The sequence below is a fragment of the Lactuca sativa genome, chromosome 5 (genome assembly GCF_002870075.4).
Source record: "Lactuca sativa cultivar Salinas chromosome 5, Lsat_Salinas_v11, whole genome shotgun sequence".
Taxonomy (NCBI): Eukaryota; Viridiplantae; Streptophyta; class Magnoliopsida; order Asterales; family Asteraceae; genus Lactuca; species Lactuca sativa.
Window position 1 is genome coordinate 294113493 of NC_056627.2, and position 20391 is coordinate 294133883.

Sequence of the window (20391 nt, forward strand, 5' to 3'; positions counted from 1 at the left end):
AAGATCCACCACAAACACCAAAACTTCACTTCTGCTTCATTTGCTTCACACACACACACACTCCAAGGAAGAAAAACAATCCAAGAACACACTTCAAAAGTAGGGTTTAATCCGGGATTTTAAGGTTAAGGTGGCTTAAATACTTGTTAACTTTCAATTTAGGCCCTCAAAGTGTGAGAAAATGACTATATGACCCATATACATGATCAAGTAACCTTTTCTTTCACTTTAGCCCCTAAAAGTTAACTTTAACAATGGCAAAAGTAACTTAACAAGAAAATTTAACGAAACTAACCTCAATGACTAAGTGGAAAAATTCGGGTCGTTACAAGTAACAAGAATCGTTTGACTTCCACACACACAAATCATCATTTTTTTAAAATAATTGTTAGGTAAAAAAAGGAATAAAGGACGATTTGGCCAATAATAGAGAAGATGAGTTTAGCTCTTTTATTTTGTTTGTATCGACTTGAAAGAAGATATGGTAGTAAAAAGACAGAAATACTAGGGGGCTTCACATCTAATAAATAGGTATGACAATCATGTTGTATTCGGGTTGGCGAGTCAAAATATACCAACCCGAACACGACCCATTTAACTATATAGGCCACATGTTGGCGGATTTGGAACACAAACTCATATATGACCCGTCAACCCACTTATTTATATAGGTTGGCGGGTTTGTGGATTAGATTTGGGTTCGCGTGTTCGTGGGTTGGATCGCAACAAATCGATTGCCTACTGCGTTGTGCGTCCGTCGTTCATGTTCAGGTGTCAACGTCGTTCGATCATGATTCAATCATTCATGTCATCGTTCTTCGTGAGTTCGTTTTGTCGTTCATCACAGAGGGGAGAGCGAGAGTGGGCTTATTCGATTTTGTTTGTGAGATACTAAGATTATTTAGTGCAAATGCTAAATGTCAAATGATCAATGGTATCAGGTATTCTATCTTAATATAAAGTATAAATTGTATAGTGTATAATCCTTAATACATTTAAAAAACATATATATTTTTTTAATTAAAATTCTAAACGGGTTGGCGGGTCAACCCGTATAATTTTTGAGAAACTCACATGTTTAATAAACAGGCTGACGGGTTGAAACTCAATCAAAATCTATTTATTTCGTATCGTGTAGCGGATTGTGTGGAAAATTAGAAGGCTTACTAATAGATGACCATAGGCGCTAATCAAGATAAAGACAGCATGGAAAAAATGAAACAATAACGATTGACCGTGTCAAATTTGTAAAAATTAGACCCTAATCGAATTTGTGAGGACCATACTTGATAAAATATTTTCAACTACGAAGGCATAATAAGCATGCACAGATAAAATCCCTATTCAGACCCACCTTTCCGTTTCTCAATCTGAGTTTGAAAGCATAATAAGCACGCACAGATAAAATCCCTATTCAGACCCCACCTTTCCGTTTCTCAATCTCGCTCCATTCCCTTTCTATCTTTTCACTTCTCGGAAGCTCCAGCTTCTCAATGGCGACAGCGGGCGACCGCGGAGCTCCAGAAGAGTTTTGGAACAGCCATTTGCGGCCAGGTTCAACTATTTTGCTGTAACTTTGATAAATTTTTTAAATTATACCTGTTTAGGGTTTATCTGGCTGTATTTAGAGACTGTTTCTTATGGCTATCATAGGTATCATAATTAGTGTTGCTTTGTATTAGATTTTCCTTTGTTTTGATGGATGATCGCTGCATTTTGTTTTCAATTGATTAGGTTTTTTCTTTGACTGTACGTCTGTACGAAGGCGTCCGTGTTACCACATCGCGCTTTTCAATTGATTATGAGTTTATTGCCGAAAACTATAAAAGTTACCAGTAATTATTAAAATAAATAAATTGTATGAAACATAATCATAGTTGTCATTAGACTACATATCATTTTCTGTATACTATGTTATGAATCTAAGCATCAAATAGTCTTTCATAGATCTGCATCTTTTAAATCGTTTTTTCTTGTAATAAGTGATATTGGCAATGTGTCAATCTTGTTATAAATATTTCTATTTGTCTGTCTTGAACTTAAGATATTTATAATAAATAACCTCTGTATTACTTCATTTGAATTTTATCTTATGATGTACATGTTCCTTACAAAAGCTCTTATGTGACCAGAGATTTATGAAGAACCCCAGAATGTTTATCAGGAGGCAAGGCGAAATGTAAGTTGTTGATTTCTAACGTAGGTGATTAGGGTGTGTGCTTCCTGTGTGTTTTTAATCATTTGGTTTATTTGCTTCACATATTAGAATGTGGTATAATGATGTCAATTATTATGGTAATGGCATTTCTAACTTTTTGCTTTATTGTTAGTTTCCAAACTTCCTTTGGTTTTCACATTTGATATTTTAATCAACTTCTATCTTGAATTATGCTAGTTTTATTTAAAAGGGACATATAATAATACTGGTTTTTTAGGGTTTTAGCCTTTTAGGATATTACTTCATGATCTTTTTTGTTGGTTTGTTTCTAAATGCTACATATTGCTTATAACATTGAGCAGCGTCCTCTTATGACTTGAACTAGGATCCCCTTTATTTGAACTCATGAACATATATAATTTATTATATCTTGTGAGCTGCAAGTGTTTTTATTAATGGACTTTCTCATAAAGGGATAATAATGGTGGAGTTCAACCTCTTATGAGTTGAACACTTGAACTCTGTTGCCCTTTGCTTGAAGTCACTAACAAATAATCTATTATATCATTGAAATTGGACATAAAACGATGAATAATGGTGGAGTTCACACATGTATCTCTTAAATTCATCCAATCTAATGTGTGGCTAAGAACCTGTTATGTTGATGGCAACAACTTATTTAAAAAAATATTTTCTGTTAACTGTTATAAGTAGATGGAAGGACTTTTTCAAATTGTTGTTTGTAGTATTTCTTTTCTTTACTAGATCAATAATAATGTGTACTTATCTCAATGATATCTTGACTGCAGAACTCAAGTGGAGTATCAGATCTTAGCACTCATCAAGCTGGGATATCAGAGCTTGAACAAATGTTAAAACATATGACATTTACTAGGTCTGTCTTTCTTTTAATACAGTTGTACACTGTTACTATTTACTCTCTAAGTGGTGACTTTTTTAAAAAAAATATATCTGTACTTCATACTGCATGTTTGAACTTGAGGGGTGTGTTAATTTTACCTCAAAAGGTAAAATAGTATTTTTGACAATATTCAAAGTGCTTCATTATTTGGAATTATTTTGTCATTACTGATGTGTTATATATTTACTGCTGTAACAGGTCTGAAACCCTGTACTTGATAGCATTGTTGCATTCAAGAACCATCAAGGAGTCACCTTCTGATAATTTCCTTGCTGCTAGTAAAATTTCAAGAGTGAGTGATATTTTCATGCACCTCTTTTGGTGGTTTTGTTGTTCCTTTTGAGCATCAATCCATAATTACATTTTTAAGTGCAATATATATATATATATATATATATATATATATATATATATATATATATATATATATATATATATATATATATATATATATATGTGGTTATATTCTTGAGGTTTTTGAGAAACAGATTGCTTCACCTACTGAGCTTGCGAATGCCAACAAAGCATTGATACAAGATTCAAAGTTTATTAACAAAAATGCAACAATGATGGCTTCACCACAACAACCAACAACTATTGAGAACCTCCCAAACGAGCTTTTGGTAAATATATTCATTCGCTTACTTGCCAAACAGCTTGCTCAAATGAGATCGGTCTCTAAATCTTGGAATTCCCTATTATCTAAATCCTCCTTTGTAAAAACCCAACTCCATCATTCCATCTTTAACAAAGATAAAACTCTCTTTCACTTCTCTGATGACCATTATTATGGCTTCAAACTCTCGGTTAACCCCAATCCCCAACTCATTAGTTTCATCAAACTTCCACCTAACCCCGAATCTCCACATACAAGCATCAGAGTTATTGATTCTGTCAATGGCTTGATATGTTCTTCCTACAGTGATTCCATCATTCAGATTTGGAACCCTTCTCTCTCTGCCATCTTAACCCTTCCACCATATTTCATGCCCTGCAGTGCTATTGATTCAATCAGAATCTTTTTCCGGTTTGGGTTTGAACCAAAAACTGATGATTACAAAGTTGTGAAGCTTACAGCCTATGCTAATGGATCCAGCGTTATATGGTGGATGGATGTTGAGATTTATAGCATGAGAAAGGGTTCCTGGAAGTTGATTATCGAAAGGGTTCCATCACACATCACATGGATTGATGAGAATGAAGTCGTTTGTGCGGATGGACATGATGGGCATCTTCATTGGCTTGGTTATATTACTGAGGAGATGAATTTAAAAACGATATTGTCGTTTGATTTGGGTTCAGAGACATTCCGTGAGATACCTCTTCCAGATTCTACAGTAGCTACTGAATATGGGCGCTCGACTGCATTAGGAGTTTTGGGGGGGAAGCTTTGTGTGATGTCATGGGCTATGGATGATCCAAGTGAGGTGTGGGTGATGGAGGAGTATGGATGGGTGAAACGCCATGTTTTTTCGCAGTTTATTGGTGATACGTATCCATTTGGATTCACATCAGCCAACAAGTTTCTTATTCAAGATCAGTATTATCGTCTTGTTTTGTATGATCCAGTTACAGAAGAGGCTCAAATTTTGAAGAATGATTTTTCATTTCCAGAATATTTAGCAGGTAAAATCGTGGAGTACATCGATAGTCTTGTTTGGGTAGCACCTGCCAAGCGTGAGATGGTGGATGCTTGAGGTTGTTCATAATTTTGTCAGCATTTTTTAATAGGTTTAAAACTCAACTTTCATTTTTGTTACCTATTGTGTAGTGACTAGGGAGTGACATTGACACTTGACAGATTTATTGCTGACCTGGATTATGACATTGCAACATACTTGAAACAGTTTTATGTTAATGTTGATTCAAGAAATCTGCTCAAAATCCATATGTTGGTTTGTATGGTTTGTTTTAAATGTATATCAAAGCATATTTTTGATTCATCCCCCAACAATTCATTTCAGTGGATGTTCCATATGAAGTCTAGAGTTGCGTAGGGCATCTACCAAAAGGTTTGTAGCTGGTGTTGGTGAAATTGTGCCCCTCACCGTTGGTTGAGGTTCAACTTTTGTTGGAGACAAAATAGTTTATGAGTAGGATAAGGAGTGTTTGTAAACCCTAAACCCAGAACTAGAAGATATTGTCCTCTATTTGTGTTTTACACCACAAAAGCCAATTAGATTTGTTTGCTAGCTTATGTTACTTTTTTTTTTTACATTTATTCAAACCGTGTATTGTTATACATTTTCAAGAATTTATTTTCTACTGGAATACGTCTTGTTTACTAGCTTAACTAATCAAAGGCGATTTTACCTTGGGGGTTGCACTAAACCATTTGAAACCAACTTCAAATAGGCATTTAAATAGTTTATTTGATTTCCATGTAAGCTAAAGAAAAAAAAAATAGAAGTATACATGTTCCAAAGATAAAAAGGTAAAGGGTGGTGATTCTTCCACAATGATTTATTTATCCATCCACTGATATCTAAATTTTGTGACAATTATACCCTTATAGTCTCATTTTAACTGTCTTTTTTTATTACCAAACATGCGTCCGCCTCTCTCATATACACACACGCACATAACGAACAAAATCTATAATTTCATTTTAAGAACCCAACTTATCTATAGCCAACCATTTCTAAGTATCATTTCTTAAGTTTCACTAAATCATATGGTTTCACCAAAGAGTAGGAATAATCAAATGCTGAGTGGTGGAGTGCTCATTTTTCTTGAGCTATTTAAGAGTTAGCATGTCTTCTCTATAATAATGGTTGTGGATTGTTTCTTTGTCCTAATTGCAAGCCTCAAATCATTCAACATCAAGTGGATAGTGGGAGATGGAAATACTTGTTCTGGTTTGTTCCCTTACAATCTTTTCTGCAGATTTCCGATGCTCTAATCAATAAAGAGTCTTCTCATATTGTTATTTGGTTCCCTCATGTGAAGATTTTAGTTAAAGACGCTTTTGACCTTGTTTGCTTTTTCCGATCAATATCAAAATTATAGATGGAGCCGATGCTCCATGGTGATGGTGGTTTGATCAAAGATGGAGTTTGTAGAATAATTAATTTGGGTTTTCTGTGGGTTAAAGGAAAAAAAACAGAACATATTCAAATCGTGAAGGGAGAGGTAAATCATGAAAGGGAGAGTTGATTGATTTAAGAGTCTTTCTAGTTGTTGTTTGAACGACAAGAGAATGATGAAATTATTTTTACACTGAATTATGGAGAAGAGATATGTGTGTGTGAGAGTGTGTGAGAGAGATAGGAATAGACGTAGTTAAAACAAAAAAGGTAATGCTTTTTCTTTCTTAAATAACTACAAGAGGGTAAAAGTGTCAATAAATATAAATGGTAGTGGAAAGATAAAAAAATTATGTGGAAATATCAACGCCCAAAGGTAAAAGGAAATCATAAAGTTTATAAAAACGAAACAAAAATAAGTCCATTCAAAGCAAAAGTTTGAGATACTAACGCATAGAAGGAATATACATGTTTAGTTCTCAAATGATAAAAAAGGTAAAAGGAAACCGTAAAGTCATAAGCTTTACAGAATTGAAAAAAAAAAGTTATTCCAAAGAAAAAAGTTTGATGTATGAATGTTAACAAATTTGATTTTTTTTTGAAAATTATTATTTAATAACATTGACCATTTAGCTTGCCATTAACTCTATAGAAATATGCTCTAAGATCACTGAGTGTGGGCAACACATTCTTTTTTGTGACATGGCCTTCAAAAACGGCGTTACCACGCCCAAACACCCCCCCCCCCCCCCCCCCCCCCCCCCCTTTTTTTTTTCGTTTTCGGCCGTTATCATCATTTTTATTGCCTCATGTTGCTCCCATAACGAATTGTAACGACATTTAAATTGAGTGAACGGTTATATTTTTGACCGTTGGTGAACGGTCAAGAGTAAAAAAGAATACCTATTCTCATTTTACATATAAATACGCACATATACCTAATTTTTAAATGTACCATCTATTTTTCCAGGTATTTTCTTTTGGACCTTTGAGTTATGAATTTTTTGCAAGAAGGGTCCCCAATGGAAATTCTGTGACTTTTGGGTGCTGCTTTAGTACGCTGCGCGTATTGAGACCCGCGCCAGTACGCTCCGCGTACGTGGTTCAGACCAAAACCCTAATATTTAAGGTTTGTGCACTATTGAAGCACCATTATAGTCCCAAGATCTTTCCCTTTATCAGCCTCCATCCCAAGATCGACCCTCCTTGCAAACCCTAGTTCATTTTGAGCATTTTGAACTTTTGGAGCGAGTTGTATGCTTCCTTGTTTGTGAAGAAGGACTTTCAAGGAGTAGACTTTGCTCTCAAGACTTTGGATCCAACATCTTCTCTTCATTGTGCACCATTTGGAGGTATAAAGCTCCAAACTTGGCTTATGTTTCTTTAGATCTTAGTTAAGCCTTGATTTTCATCTTTTTCTCCCAAAACCATGAGATTGGTTGGCAGGAGGTACTCCAAAGCCGTTAAGGTGTCATTTCAGACGTTTTAAGGCATTTTAAGTCATGAAAATGTAAGCTTGGATCTTGATTTGTCCCCATGCAAGAGTTATGGTGTAGGAAAAGGTTTGAGTAAGCTAGGTTTTAGTGTTGGGCTTCTTGTAGCCATGCAAAGGCATAAAGTCTGCAACTTTATGGCCTTAGGGGTCTTATTAAGCTTAGATCTGAAAATTGGTTGTAGGGTCTTAAGGCATTAAGACCTTATTATGGGTTTTGTCTTAGGGGAGCATACAGTGGGTGTAACTCCCAGTACGCCGGGCGTACTGTGCCTCACTCGCGATCTACTTCCTGCATCACTTGAGTACGCTGCGCATACCAGTTGGTATGCTGGACGTACGACCTAATCTAGCTTTGATGATTTTGGGCCTTAAATCGTTGGGCTTTGTTTGTTGGGTTTGGACCATGAATTTTCATGGTGATGGGTCATTTTTGATTTTTGGCCCATTTTAGACTTTGGGTGATCTTTAGGGTTGGGCCTAGGATTTTATTGGGCTTAAAAGAAAAGGAAAAATTGACCCTTTTTACCTTGGACATTAGGCAAGTAATGTAGGGTTTCAGCTTTGGGTTATGTCCCAATTATTAATTGGGGTTTTGTTTGTTTAGTTAGCAAAGGGATTTTTCTAGTCTAGCAGCCTGAGCATTTATCTGGTTTTTCAGCAGTTGAGGTGAGTTTCCTCACTAGATCCATGGGTCGAAAGCACCAATGCCGACCCATTGTTTGTTGTCTAGAATGTTAGATGCCTTGTGATAATGATATGGAAGAACAGGATCTGGCCCTTGACATTTGCATGAAAGACCAGAATCTGACGCCTGATAGTTACATGAAAGACCAGGATTTGACCTTAAAATTTGTATGCAAGACCAGGATTTTGCCCTCAACACTGAACCAAAAGACCATGGTTTGGCCCATGGCAGGAAATGATTACATGACTATGATTTGGCCCATATCATTTATCTTCTTTCATGTTTGGTATGTGGTACTTGGGAGAACTCACTCAGCTTTATGCTTACAGTTTATGCTTATGGTTTCAGGTATATCTAGTTCCAAAGGGAAGGGCCCGATGTGATGGCACATCATCCTCCCCTCACGATTTCCGCATTTGATACATTTGTACTTTGATGTTTTGGATGTTATGACTTGATGTTGATTCTGAATGATTTAATGAATGATTTGATAAGTTTTAAAAAGAAAATTTTTACTATGGTTTTTGGGCCGTTACAAGTTGGTATCAGAGCCTTGGTTTAAGGGATTCATGCATACTTTCGGGTGTGTCTGAACTCAAACTGAGGAAATGGTAGCTTTCTTAATTAAAATGGAGTTAAGCTTTTAAAAAAGATTTTTATTATTAAGAGGGGGGTGTGATGCGTATGATGAGTCGAGCTCAAGTAAGCGGTTCCCAAATTATCCATACCCATGTATTATGAGTAGTATGCTTGATATGAGAATTGCATACTAGATTAGGGCTAAGGATACCTTCAAGAATCATATGATAGAATTGTCTGATTTGTATGATGCCTTATAGCCTAGTAGGACTTGATGTTATGTAATACTTAGAATTGATTTCGGCTCAATTATGATTTTGAGATATTCTAATATTATATAAGTATTTGAAACAATGGTTTTGTAAACATTTTTATAATTGTTGGTTGGTTTGAAAAGTTTAAAATTGTTGTGATTTTCTATAGTGTTACAAGTTGGTATCAGAACATTTATTTGAGTGAATTGGAGAAAAAATCGTGTGAATCTAGTCTCAAACTAAGGAAAAATATGTATTTTTTAAATAATTTTCAACTTGTTTCAAAATAATTGAAGAGGATGCGATGTGCACAATCAGTCGGAGCCAGTAAGTAGAACCCAAATTACCACACTATTATTTGATCTTGCGGTATGTTAGAACAACATGCTAGTGATAGGCTAGGGATCTACAGGAACTGCATGATAAATTTCTTGATTATATGATGCCTGATAGCCTAAGGTTCTCCCTTATATGAAATTGACATCATTATTGTAGTTACTTAGTGTATGCATCATAATTATACATACATAAGAATCTATAGCCTGAGAATGTTTGGTTTGGACTTATTTCCTGTTCTTGTTTGATGAAGGGCTTAGGGTAGGATTAGATATTCAACTGTCTATAGGGTCCAGTGTTATGTATGATTAGCATATATGAGTGCTGCAGGGTTGGTGGAAGTTTCATGGATGAGTTGTGTGGGGTCAGCTGACCAGTCTCGCGATGTTTAGCCTTCCTCTAGAGAGTGAGGATTGAGTGTATGCATCTTTTAGTGTGTATTTTTAGGGTTTTTGTGATGACCCTTGAGACAAATATGGGTAGGTGTGGAAAGTAGTATGGTCCTGTACTACTGAAAGCATAGGACCCGTACGCATAACAGGGAAGTCACAACCCCTAGGGCTTTGTTGGGAGTTGGTTCCCTGGTATGATAAATGTTTAATATGATGTCTTCTTGGTTTATTTTCAGTATGATGATGACAATACGATTTGAGGCGGGATCCGGGTCAGGATCGGGAGCGGATGGTCAGGATAGGCCAATAGTGATTGAGGACCGTATTAGGGAGATTATCCATGAGGAGGTTGTAGCCATTTTCCGAGGGCATATATTAGAGTTGTTTGGGTCTATCAAGGCCGCAATGATGATGGAGTTCTTTGATGACAAATACTTTGCCCTTGCTGAGACTGCTGCTGCAGCCACCGCAACTGTCGCCGCTGTGGAGGTTGGTGATGGGAGGGCCTTTCAGTACCTGGACTTCGATAATATGAAGCCCCGTGAGTTTGATGGAGTTCAGAATCCGATTATAGCCATGAGGTGGCTATCTGAAATTGAGGGGGTGCTTTTTCACTTGTTCTTGCCCAGCTGACCCGAAGGTCAAGTGCGCTATGAACCTGCTGCGGTCCAAAGTGAAGGATTGGCGGAGGCTTGTTACTAGTTGATATTCTGCTGAGCAGAGGACTGTTGTGACTTGGGAGCAGTTCTACGAGATGTTCTGTTCCAGATATGTTCAGTTGGTGGATCGGGAGAGGTTGGCCCAGGAGTACTTGGATTTGAGGAAGGGGACGAAGTCGTTGATGGAGATCACCAAGATGTTTACGTATAAAGTCATGTTTTGCCTTGAGTTTGTTGCTTCTGAACAAGCTCAGATGAACCCGTACTTGATCATGCTTTTGGCAGTTTGTGTCCACCCAACGCTATGGTTCATTACTGGAGTTGCAGGAGGCTGCCAGGCGGCGTGAGATTGAGACAGAGCTCCAGACGAAGGAACAAATACATGCAACAATGTAGTCTCAGCCTACAACGAAGCGGTTTAAGGATGCTGATTCGAGGACTGGGAGTTAGAGGGGACACACTTATGGGAAGTCCGACAAGGTTTATGATGGTGTGTGTCGATCTTGGTGCCACAAATGTGGCAAGGAAGGTCACATTGCTAGGGATTGTTATCAGTAGATCCCCCTCCCATGAGTGTCAAGATTTGTTACTACTGTGATCAGGTTGGCCATATTAAGGCCAACAGTCCTTTGCTTACTGCCAGGCCTGTGCAGGCGCCAACTACTGCTACCCCGAGAATTACAGATGGACGCCAAGGTAGGGCGGAGCCCCCGAGGGCTCAAGGTCGTGCCTTCCAGCTCACTACAGAGGAGGCCATGGTGGCGCCAGATGTCATTACTGGTATGTTTCTGTTTATTATCTTGTGGATTATGTTTTATGTTATGCTTATATATATATATATATATATATATATATATATATATATATATATATATAAGCATAACATAAAACATAATATATGCCCCTGATAGGTACGTTCCTAGTGAATTCTTTGCCTGCTCTTGTGTTGTTTGACTTGGGTGCGAGTCGGTCTTTTGTATCTCACTCATTTAATAAGGAGTTTGATATACCTAATAGGGAGTTAGAGTGTTCGTTGCGGGTTTCTATCGCTAACGAGCATGAGGTTTCTGCATCTGCGATATTTCAGGGATGTGTGCTAGAGATGTTCACGGTGCCTTATCCGATTGATCTGATCCCTATTCCCATGGGGATGTATGCATGATAGTGGGTATGGACTGGCTGAGCAGGTTTGGTGCCATGATTGATTGTGAGGGTCAACGAGTGGTAGTTCGAACCCCAAGTGGGGGAGAATTGGTTATTTATGGAGAGGGCACCAGGGTTGGTTCAAGGTTTTGTTCAACAGCCAGGGATCATCAGTATATTCAGGACGTGTGTGCAGGTTATTTGGCTTATGTGGTCGACACTCGAGTTAGGGATCAAATTTTAGTCTCAGAGGTTCTAGTAGTCAAGGAGTTTGCTGATGTATTCCTAGAGGAGTTACCTGGTGTGCCTCCTGAGAGGCAGGTCGAGTTCAGGATTGACCTTGTACCAGGCGTGGCCCTAATTTCCATGGCTTCATGCCGCTTGGCACCACCTGAGAAGCAAATCATCATCAAAACATCAGAGTGTCCCAAAATATTCAGAATCATAAACTGCAGGAGAATGTGTACAATCAAGCCTTCATTTTCTCGCGATCCTTAGAAGTACCTAAAACACATTTAATCAACAACTGTAAGCACAAAGCTTATTGAGTTCTCCAAAATACCACATACAACACAACATAAAATAAATAGTTATGGGTTATCAAGAACCCTAGGGACTTCCCGAAGTCTCAGTGGAAAAACAACATGTCTTGTGGGTTATTAGCAACCTTGGAGACTACCCGAAGTCTCAATACATGTAGTAATACATATCACAGTAATAACATATAGACCCAGTTGGTCATCACATATATAGTTTTATTCTATAAGACAGGTAGGAATAGTAAGGAGACTCACCTTGCATAAATGACTGATAGAACTCACACATGAACTGCCAGAACTAGACTCCGCCTAATAATTATACCAATTAACCCTAATTAATAATTAAGGTAATTTTCCATACTCCACTAATCCAAAGCTAAGTCTAATCCATATTTAGGTCAAAAGACCATTTTTTCCCTTCCAAGACTAAAACCCTCACTAGTTGTCTAGTTCCCTTAAAGACACAATTATCCCAAAAGTTGAAGAAGGTCAACCCATGGCCGTATACGCGGCGTACACAACTCTATGCTGGGCTTAGAGTACTTGGTTGGGAAGGAACGGGCTCGCAACTGGCTACACTGGGCGTAGCCAGGAGTACGCTTGGCGTACGTGGCTAATCCAACAATTTCATTTTTAAGGTCTTAATCATTAAGTCACTTACTCCAACTTCAGATTTGAACCTAAAAAAACGTCCTAATCCATAAAGTCTCTGACTTTTTTGCCTTTTCATTGCTAAAGAGAGCTTAATCCCAAAATCCTAACATTTCACTTTCATCAAAATCTCCATAACTCATGCATGGAAGAAAGGAAAGGACCAAGCTAACATTTTTATGACTCTAAGCACCCTAAAACGTCTTCAATGACAACTCATATGATTTAGAGTATTCCATACTCACAAAGATCAAGGTTTTAGGACAAAATGAACTCAAATCCAAGTCTAAACAAGATCTATCAAAATAAGCTCCAAGGTTTGAACTTTTTACCTTAAAAGGTATAAAGAGATGTAGATTTTGGATCCAAAGGCATGAATGCAACACCACTTCTTGAATGACCTTCATTTAAAAGCAAGAACACTCAAGGATCAATCTCAAGCTTCAAATCTCACTCACAAGGGCTAGGGTTTCGAGGGATGGAGGTTGGTAATGAGAATGTCTAAGAAGGATTATGATGTTTAAATAGGGGTCACAACCCAAAATATTAGGTTTTAGGGAATGCATGAGTACGCCCGACGTACTCAGATGTATGCCTAACGTACTCTACTTTTGACCCGCCACAAGTCTGCTAACTTACGCCCGACGTATATCCTTTCACGTCCAGTGTAAGGACCTCATTTGCAACAATATTAAAACATAAAGGACTGGAATGAAAAATACATGACAACGGGTGTTACATTTTCCTAGATTATCGGACATCATAACTCTTAGGCATAATATCACAGCTTACCACTAGGTATATTATCTATAACTACATTATCCTAAGGTTTCATGCTTTATATAACAATTAATATTTATAGATATAAATATATTTTATAAAGTAGTTTGATAAGCATGTATCCCCCCCCCCCCCCCCCCCCCCCCCCCCCCCCCGCGATAAAACTTTTAAAATAGTAAAATGGAGTCGTGAACTCACGTAACGTAATTTGAAGCATCCATGCTATTGCACCCGAAGCTTCGCACCATTGGGAGGACTTTCGAAATAGCTTGAGAGATAGAGAGAAAGAGTTTTCCGTGTGAAGAAATCAAAAAATGAGCATCTTTATTTATAGTGCTTGTGTGCGCGGCGCACTTCATGTACGTCGTGCACTCGACTCGTGGCTCCCTATGAGGTTTACCACATGTCACACTTCTGATGGTCCATGTCTCTCCAATCTCGATGAATCTGGGTGTCAGACGTGCACGTCGAGCATGACGCGCACCTCTAAATATTTTATAAAAATTCATATCTTCCTTATATGAATCTTGTTTCTTACCCTCTTTATATATTTGTGTCGCTCTCTACTAGTACTACAACTTTCCTTAAGATTGCATTGTCAAATTTGAACTTTTATTTTTAACCCGTATTTTATCGTATTTTATATTTTTCTAAAAATTGTATATTCTTCATATGAACTTCGTTTTTGATATTTTTCCTTTTAAAGTCCTTATCTCTCGGAGTACTACGATTTTCCTTTTAGTGACGTTAGCCAAAACTCAACCGATTTCTTTATACCATTTTGACGTTAATGACGTTATTAACACGATTGATTTTTACTTTTTATAAAATCACAACTCCTCCAATCGGAGTCAGATTTTCATAAAGTTTATATCCTTAGGACCATTTTCTTGTGTATTTTCCAAGTACATTGACCATTATTAAAAGTGGTGTAACTTTTTGGCCACTCATTTTTGACCATATTATATGAAAAGCTCTATTATTATCATTTGTCGATGCTAATCTCTAATGACGGTCGATGACGGGAATCTCACAATTGTCACATGTTACTTGTTACTCAACAATCCATCCATGTTGATTTTTAAGTGCATTATCTTACTATAATCTTTTCAGGTTCTTGAACAAGAGATTGCTTCATGTATTAAGCTGGAGAAGGCATTCAAACGTAGAACCATTAACACTGGCCAAGCATCGAGACAAGACCCAACGACCCTGGAGAACCTCCCAGACTAACTTTTATTAAACATATTCATCTGCTTATTGGCCTATAACTTGAATAAATGAGATCCGTCTCCAAATGTTGGAATGCCCTTTTATCTCATATTCTTATTCCTCCTTTGTGAAATCCTACATCCATCATTCCGCTCACAACAACGATCAAATTCTCTTTGTCTTCTGCCCCACTCTATTACTTAATAAGTTATTAATTGAGAAAAGGAGTTGTTTGCACTTCTACAATGAAGAAAATAAATTATATTGCTCTGATACATATTTTCCTATTAAGGTTCAAGTAAATTGTTTTTATATATGATAAATAGCTTCAAATAAGTTAGAATGAACCAAATTATAAAAAACAATTTGTTTAAGACAATAAATGTTTTTCGTTTTGTTCCATCAAAAAGTAAAAATGATTATTAGCGATACTAAACTACAATAAACTAATAAGGATTTTAAATAAATAATCACATACATGTTCTCATTTTAGTGATAAATTAAAATATTTTTTATATAAAAATAGCTATTAACCATATAATATATAATTTAATAAAATAATTAAATAAAATGAAAATGATAATAATATATTATATTTATTAGTTAAAAACTCAAAATCTAGTAACATGCTGTGAAGGACTAAAAATGTCAAGCTAACGAAATTAACCTTGATCTTTAGTTGACTTAGTGGGGTGTCAAAATAAAACAAACAAGACTTGAGGGGTTTATTTCGCCCAAGCTTATAAAAGTTAGAAGAAAGCATTCTCTCCATTTGAACCGAAATCTTTTTTTAGAGAAACCACGGGAGAAGAGAATGGCGATTTTGGAGCTAGGAGGAGATTGAAGATTACGTGCGGACTTGAAGCTATGAACTCTTCATTAAGGTTGGAAGGTACGATTTCACTATTTCTTCTCTGTTTTCGACTTAAGGTTTTCAGATCCTCTTCAAATCCGAAATGTTAGTGATTAGAGCGTTCTAAGTAAGTTTCTAGTTACATTTTCACCATCTATCTTTCGATCTATATTTAAATCACCTTTGTTTTTCTTGAATTGGAGTTTGAATGCGTTTTGAAGCTTTGGAACCCTAGTTATGGAGGATTCTAAATGGAGATTAATTTCATGAAATTAATGATGGAATAAACTTTGTTTAAAGTTTTCTAACTTAATTTCATTTAGATAATCCATCATGATTAGATTTTGACACCTTATGATCTACTTGAAGTTGTCATTGTGCTTGATAGCTTTAATGGAGGTTGTATGGAATTTGCGACATGATTTCTTAATTCAAATAGTTTACAAACTCTGGAAATTGTCATAAATGTCACTCAACTTGTACACTGAAATCACTAATGTTGATGATATAAAGAGAGATTGATGATTAAAACTCATTTTGAGGTTCGACTAATGTTTATTGATCATAATCAGGTTTTTGAGAGTTTAAAACATTAAACCATCACACTAGATTCATGGATCAAGGTGTAATTAACGTGTTTTGATGGTTTTGAGAGGATGTTAAGGTGTTAAAGTATTATTAAGACCTTAGGAAATGGTTTGGAGGCGTTTAAAAGAAGTTTAGGCAGCATCTAAGTTGTTTTCTACTCGACATAGAGTTGTGCATGACTGACTTGGTTGAGACTGGTTCTTATGGCTATCCATTCCTAGGGTATAATAATTGGTGTTGCTTTGTATTAGATTTTTCTTTGTTTTGATGAATGATTGCTGCATTTTTTTTTCAATTGATAAGGTTTTTTCTTTGGCTGTAGGAAGGATTTTATTTTACCACATGATGCTTTTATGAGTTTATTGCCAAAAACTAGAAAAGTTGCGAGTAATTATCAAAAGAAATAAACTGTTTGAAACATAATCATAGTTGTCATGTGGTGTCATCCATCATACTAGGTTATGAATCTAAGCATCCAATTGTCTTTCGTATATCTGCATCTTTAAATCATTTTTTTCTTGTAATAAGTGATATTGGCAATGTGTCAATCTTGTTATAAATGTTTGTATTTGTCTGTCTGGAACTTAAGATATTTATGATAAATAGCCTTTGTATTACTTCATTTGAATCTCAGCTTATGATGTACATGTTTCTTACAAAAGCTCTTTTGTAACCAGAGATTGATGAAGGACCCCAGAATGTTTCTCAGGAGGCAGGGCAAAATGTAAGTTGTTGATTTCTAACATAGGTGCTCAGGGTGTGTGCTTCCTCTGTGTGTGTTGAATCATTTGATTTGTGTGCTTCACATATTAGAATGTGGTATAATGATGTCAATAATTATGGTAATAGCATTTCTAATTTTTGCTTTTTCGTTAGTTTCCAAACTTCCTTTGGTTTTCACATTTGATATTTACATCAACTTCTTTCTCGAATTATGCTAGTTTTATTTAAAAGGGAAAAATAATAATACTTGTTTTTTTTAGGGTTTTATGATATTTCTTCATGACTTGTTTTGTTGGTGTAATCCTTAATGCTATATATTGCTTCTAACACTGAGCAGCATCCTCTTATGACTTGAACTAGGATGCCCTTTATTTCAACTCATGAACAAATATAATTTATTATATCTTGGGAGTTGCAAGTGTTTTTATCAATGTAATTTCTCATTGAGGGATAAATAATGGTGGAATTCAACAACCTCTTATGAGTTGAACGCTTGAACTCGGTTGCCCTTTGCCTGAAGTCACTAACAAACAATCCATTATATCATTGATATTGGACATAAAATGATGAGTAATGGTGGAGTTCACACATCCACTCTCTTCACATTTATCTCTTAAATTCATCTAATTTAATATGTGGCTAAGAACCTGTTATGTTGATGGCAACAACTTATTTAAAAAAATATTTTCTGTTAACTGTTATAAGTAGATGGAAGGACCTTTTCAAATTGTTGTTTGTAGTATTTCTTTTCTTTACTAGATCAATAATAATGTGTACTTGTCTCAATGATTTCTTGACTGCAGAACTCAAGTGGAGTATCAGAACTTAGCACTTATCAAGGCAGTAATTTTGCTAGGATTTCTTTAATCATTGGGAAGTCGGAGCTTGAACAAATGTTAAAACAGATGACCTTTACAAGGTCTGTCTTTCTTTTTATACAGTTGTACACTTTTATTATTTACTCTCTAGGTGGTGGCTTTTTGTTTTTAATCTTTACTTCATACTGCTTGCTTGAACTTGAGGCGTGTGTTAATTTTACCTCAAAACTTGATTTTTAGGTAAAATAGTATTTGACAAGTTCAAAGAGCTTCATTATTTGGAATATATTATTTTGTCACTACTTATTTGTTATATATATGCTGCTGCTACAGGTCTGAAACCCTGTACTTGATAGCATTGTTGCATTCAAGAACCATTGAGGAGTCACCTTCTGATAACTTCCTTGCGGCTATTGCAATTCCAAGAGTGAGTGGTATTTTCATGCACCTCTTTTGGTGGTTTTGTTGTTCCTTTTGATCATCAATCCATGATTACATTTTTAAGTGCAATATATATGTGGTTATGTTCTTGAGCTTTTTGAGAAACAGATTGCTTCACCTACTGAGCTTGCTGATGCCAACAAAGCATTGAGACAAGATTCAAAGTTTATTAACAAAAATGCAACAATGATGGCTTCACCACAACAACCAACAACTATTGAGAACCTCCCAAACGAGCTTTTGGTAAATATATTCATTCGCTTACTTGCCAAACAGCTTGCTCAAATGAGATCGGTCTCTAAATCTTGGAATTCCCTATTATCTAAATCCTCCTTTGTAAAAACCCAACTCCATCATTCCATCTTTAACAAAGATAAAACTCTCTTTCACTTCTCTGATGACCATTATTATGGGTTCAAACTCACGGTCAACCCCAATCCCCAACTCATTAGTTTCATCAAACTTCCACCTAACCCCGAATCTCCACATACAAGCATCCAAGTTATTGATTCTGTCGATGGCTTAATATGCTCTTCTTACAGTGATACAGCCATTCAGATTTGGAACCCTTCTCTCTCCACTTTGTTAGATCTTCCGCCATATTCTATGCCCTCTGATGAATATGATTCAATCAAAATCTTTTTCCGGTTTGGGTTTGACCCAAAAACCGATGATTACAAAGTTGTGAAGCTTACAGCCTTTGCTGACGGATCCAGCGTTATATGGTGGATGGATGTTGAGATTTATAGCATGAAAAAGGGTTCCTGGAAGTTCATTACTGAAAGGGTTCCATCACACATCACATGGATTGACGAGAATGAAGTCGTTTGTGTGGATGGACATGATGGACATCTTCATTGGCTTGGTCATTTTGGTGAGGAGAAGGTTTCAAAAATGATATTGGTGTTTGATTTGGGTTCAGAGACATTCCATGAGATACCTTTTCCAGATTCTATAGTAGCTTTTAAATGTGGCCGATTGGATGCTTTAGGAGTTTTGGGGGGAAAGCTTTGTGTGATGTCACGGGATGAGGATGAGGATGTTGGATGTGTGGTGTGGGTTATGAAGGAGTATGGGGTGGCTGAATCATGGGTCAAACACCATGTTTTTTCACAGTTTATTGGTGATACGTATCCATTTGGATTCACATCAGCCAACAAGTTTCTTATTCAAGATCAGTATTATCGTCTTGTTTTGTATGATCCAGTTACAGAAGAGGCTCAAATTTTGAAGAATGATTTTTCATTTCCAGAATATGAAGCAGGTAAAATCGTGGAGTATGTTGATAGTCTTGTTTGGGTAGCCCCTGTTAAGTGTGAGATAGTGGATGGTGGAGGACAAAATTGGAATTGAGAGATGTCAGGTATGATACTATCCATGTTTCTGAATTAGGTTTATGTCAAGTATCAATTTTTAGTACATTACACTTACTTTCTCTGGTGCCCTTATGTTTCCATTTGATTTTCTTGATGCAAACAAGTTCTGCTTTGTTTAACATTTGTATATGCTGGTTCAAATTCAACATATGTGTAGTCTTATTGCTTCTTATACAAGGAGTCTTCTACTAAGAAATTACTTGTGTTTTTATAATGAGACTGATGTGTAGCTATTGATTTTGGTTATGATAATTACTGTATCTTGTGAAAAGGCTGAAGGTTTGTCAACTCTATTTTTCGAGGTAGTGTTTGATTGTCAGCAATTTTTTAATAGGTTTAAAAAGTTATCTTTCATCTTTGTTACCTGTTGTGTTGTGAGTGACATTGCCAGATGCGTTGCTGATGTAGACTATGACATTGCAACATATTTGAAACAGTTTTATGTTATGTTGATTCAAGAAATCAACTCAAAATTCATATGTTGGTTTCTATGCTTTATTTTAAATATATATCAAAGCATACTGAGGAGTGAGGGATGTTTGGCAGGATCTGAATTTTTAAGATTTGAATATTAAGAGGTTTGAATTTCTAAGAGGGTCTGTATTTTTAAGATTCGAATTTTTAAATGCTGTTTGGTTGGAATCTCTGAATTGCAGTGCAGAATGGTAAAAAATAACCATTTTACCCTTATGTGTTATTTATTGCTGAATTTGTAACGTCCCCTTCTGCCACGTATCACAATATTGTCCGCTCTGAGCTCC

General features: G+C 36.3%; 2 protein-coding genes across 3 annotated transcripts; both read left to right on the forward strand.

Moving 5' to 3' along the window:
* The first annotated feature begins 1340 nt into the window (after positions 1-1340).
* LOC111910400 (F-box/kelch-repeat protein At3g06240) lies at positions 1341-4964 on the forward strand. 2 transcript variants are annotated; one of them, XM_023906248.3, is made up of 5 exons: positions 1341-1554; positions 2133-2179; positions 2968-3053; positions 3279-3372; positions 3554-4964. In XM_023906248.3, exons 1-5 carry the CDS (start codon positions 1494-1496, stop codon positions 4775-4777), a joined length of 1512 nt encoding a protein of 503 aa, XP_023762016.2. In that variant the 5' UTR covers positions 1341-1493; the 3' UTR covers positions 4778-4964. The 2 variants fall into 2 exon arrangements, with proteins under 2 accessions (XP_023762016.2, XP_023762017.2); XM_023906249.3 differs by having other exon boundaries at positions 1342-1554; positions 3569-4964.
* Positions 4965-15590: 10626 nt separating this feature from the next.
* On the forward strand, positions 15591-19826 carry LOC128134250 (F-box protein CPR1-like). Its single transcript, XM_052771774.1, has 5 exons — positions 15591-15723; positions 16950-16996; positions 17799-17914; positions 18147-18240; positions 18363-19826. The coding sequence occupies exons 1-5, from the start codon at positions 15699-15701 to the stop codon at positions 19605-19607; spliced, it is 1527 nt and encodes a 508-aa protein (XP_052627734.1). The 5' UTR covers positions 15591-15698; the 3' UTR covers positions 19608-19826.
* The last annotated feature ends 565 nt before the right edge of the window (positions 19827-20391 follow it).

Bases quoted from the DNA above. Each gene is read 5' to 3' on its own strand.
- LOC128134250 (XM_052771774.1), top strand. From the start codon at position 15,699: ATGAACTCTTCATTAAGGTTGGAAG. The intron at 16,997-17,798 runs GTAAGTTGTTGA...TCTTGACTGCAG, and splicing joins CTCAGGAGGCAGGGCAAAAT to AACTCAAGTGGAGTATCAGA. The intron at 17,915-18,146 runs GTCTGTCTTTCT...CTGCTGCTACAG, and splicing joins AAACAGATGACCTTTACAAG to GTCTGAAACCCTGTACTTGA.
- LOC111910400 (XM_023906248.3), top strand. From the start codon at position 1,494: ATGGCGACAGCGGGCGACCGCGGAGCTCCAGAAGAGTTTTGGAACAGC. The intron at 3,054-3,278 runs GTCTGTCTTTCT...CTGCTGTAACAG, and splicing joins AAACATATGACATTTACTAG to GTCTGAAACCCTGTACTTGA. The intron at 3,373-3,553 runs GTGAGTGATATT...TATATTCTTGAG, and splicing joins CTGCTAGTAAAATTTCAAGA to GTTTTTGAGAAACAGATTGC.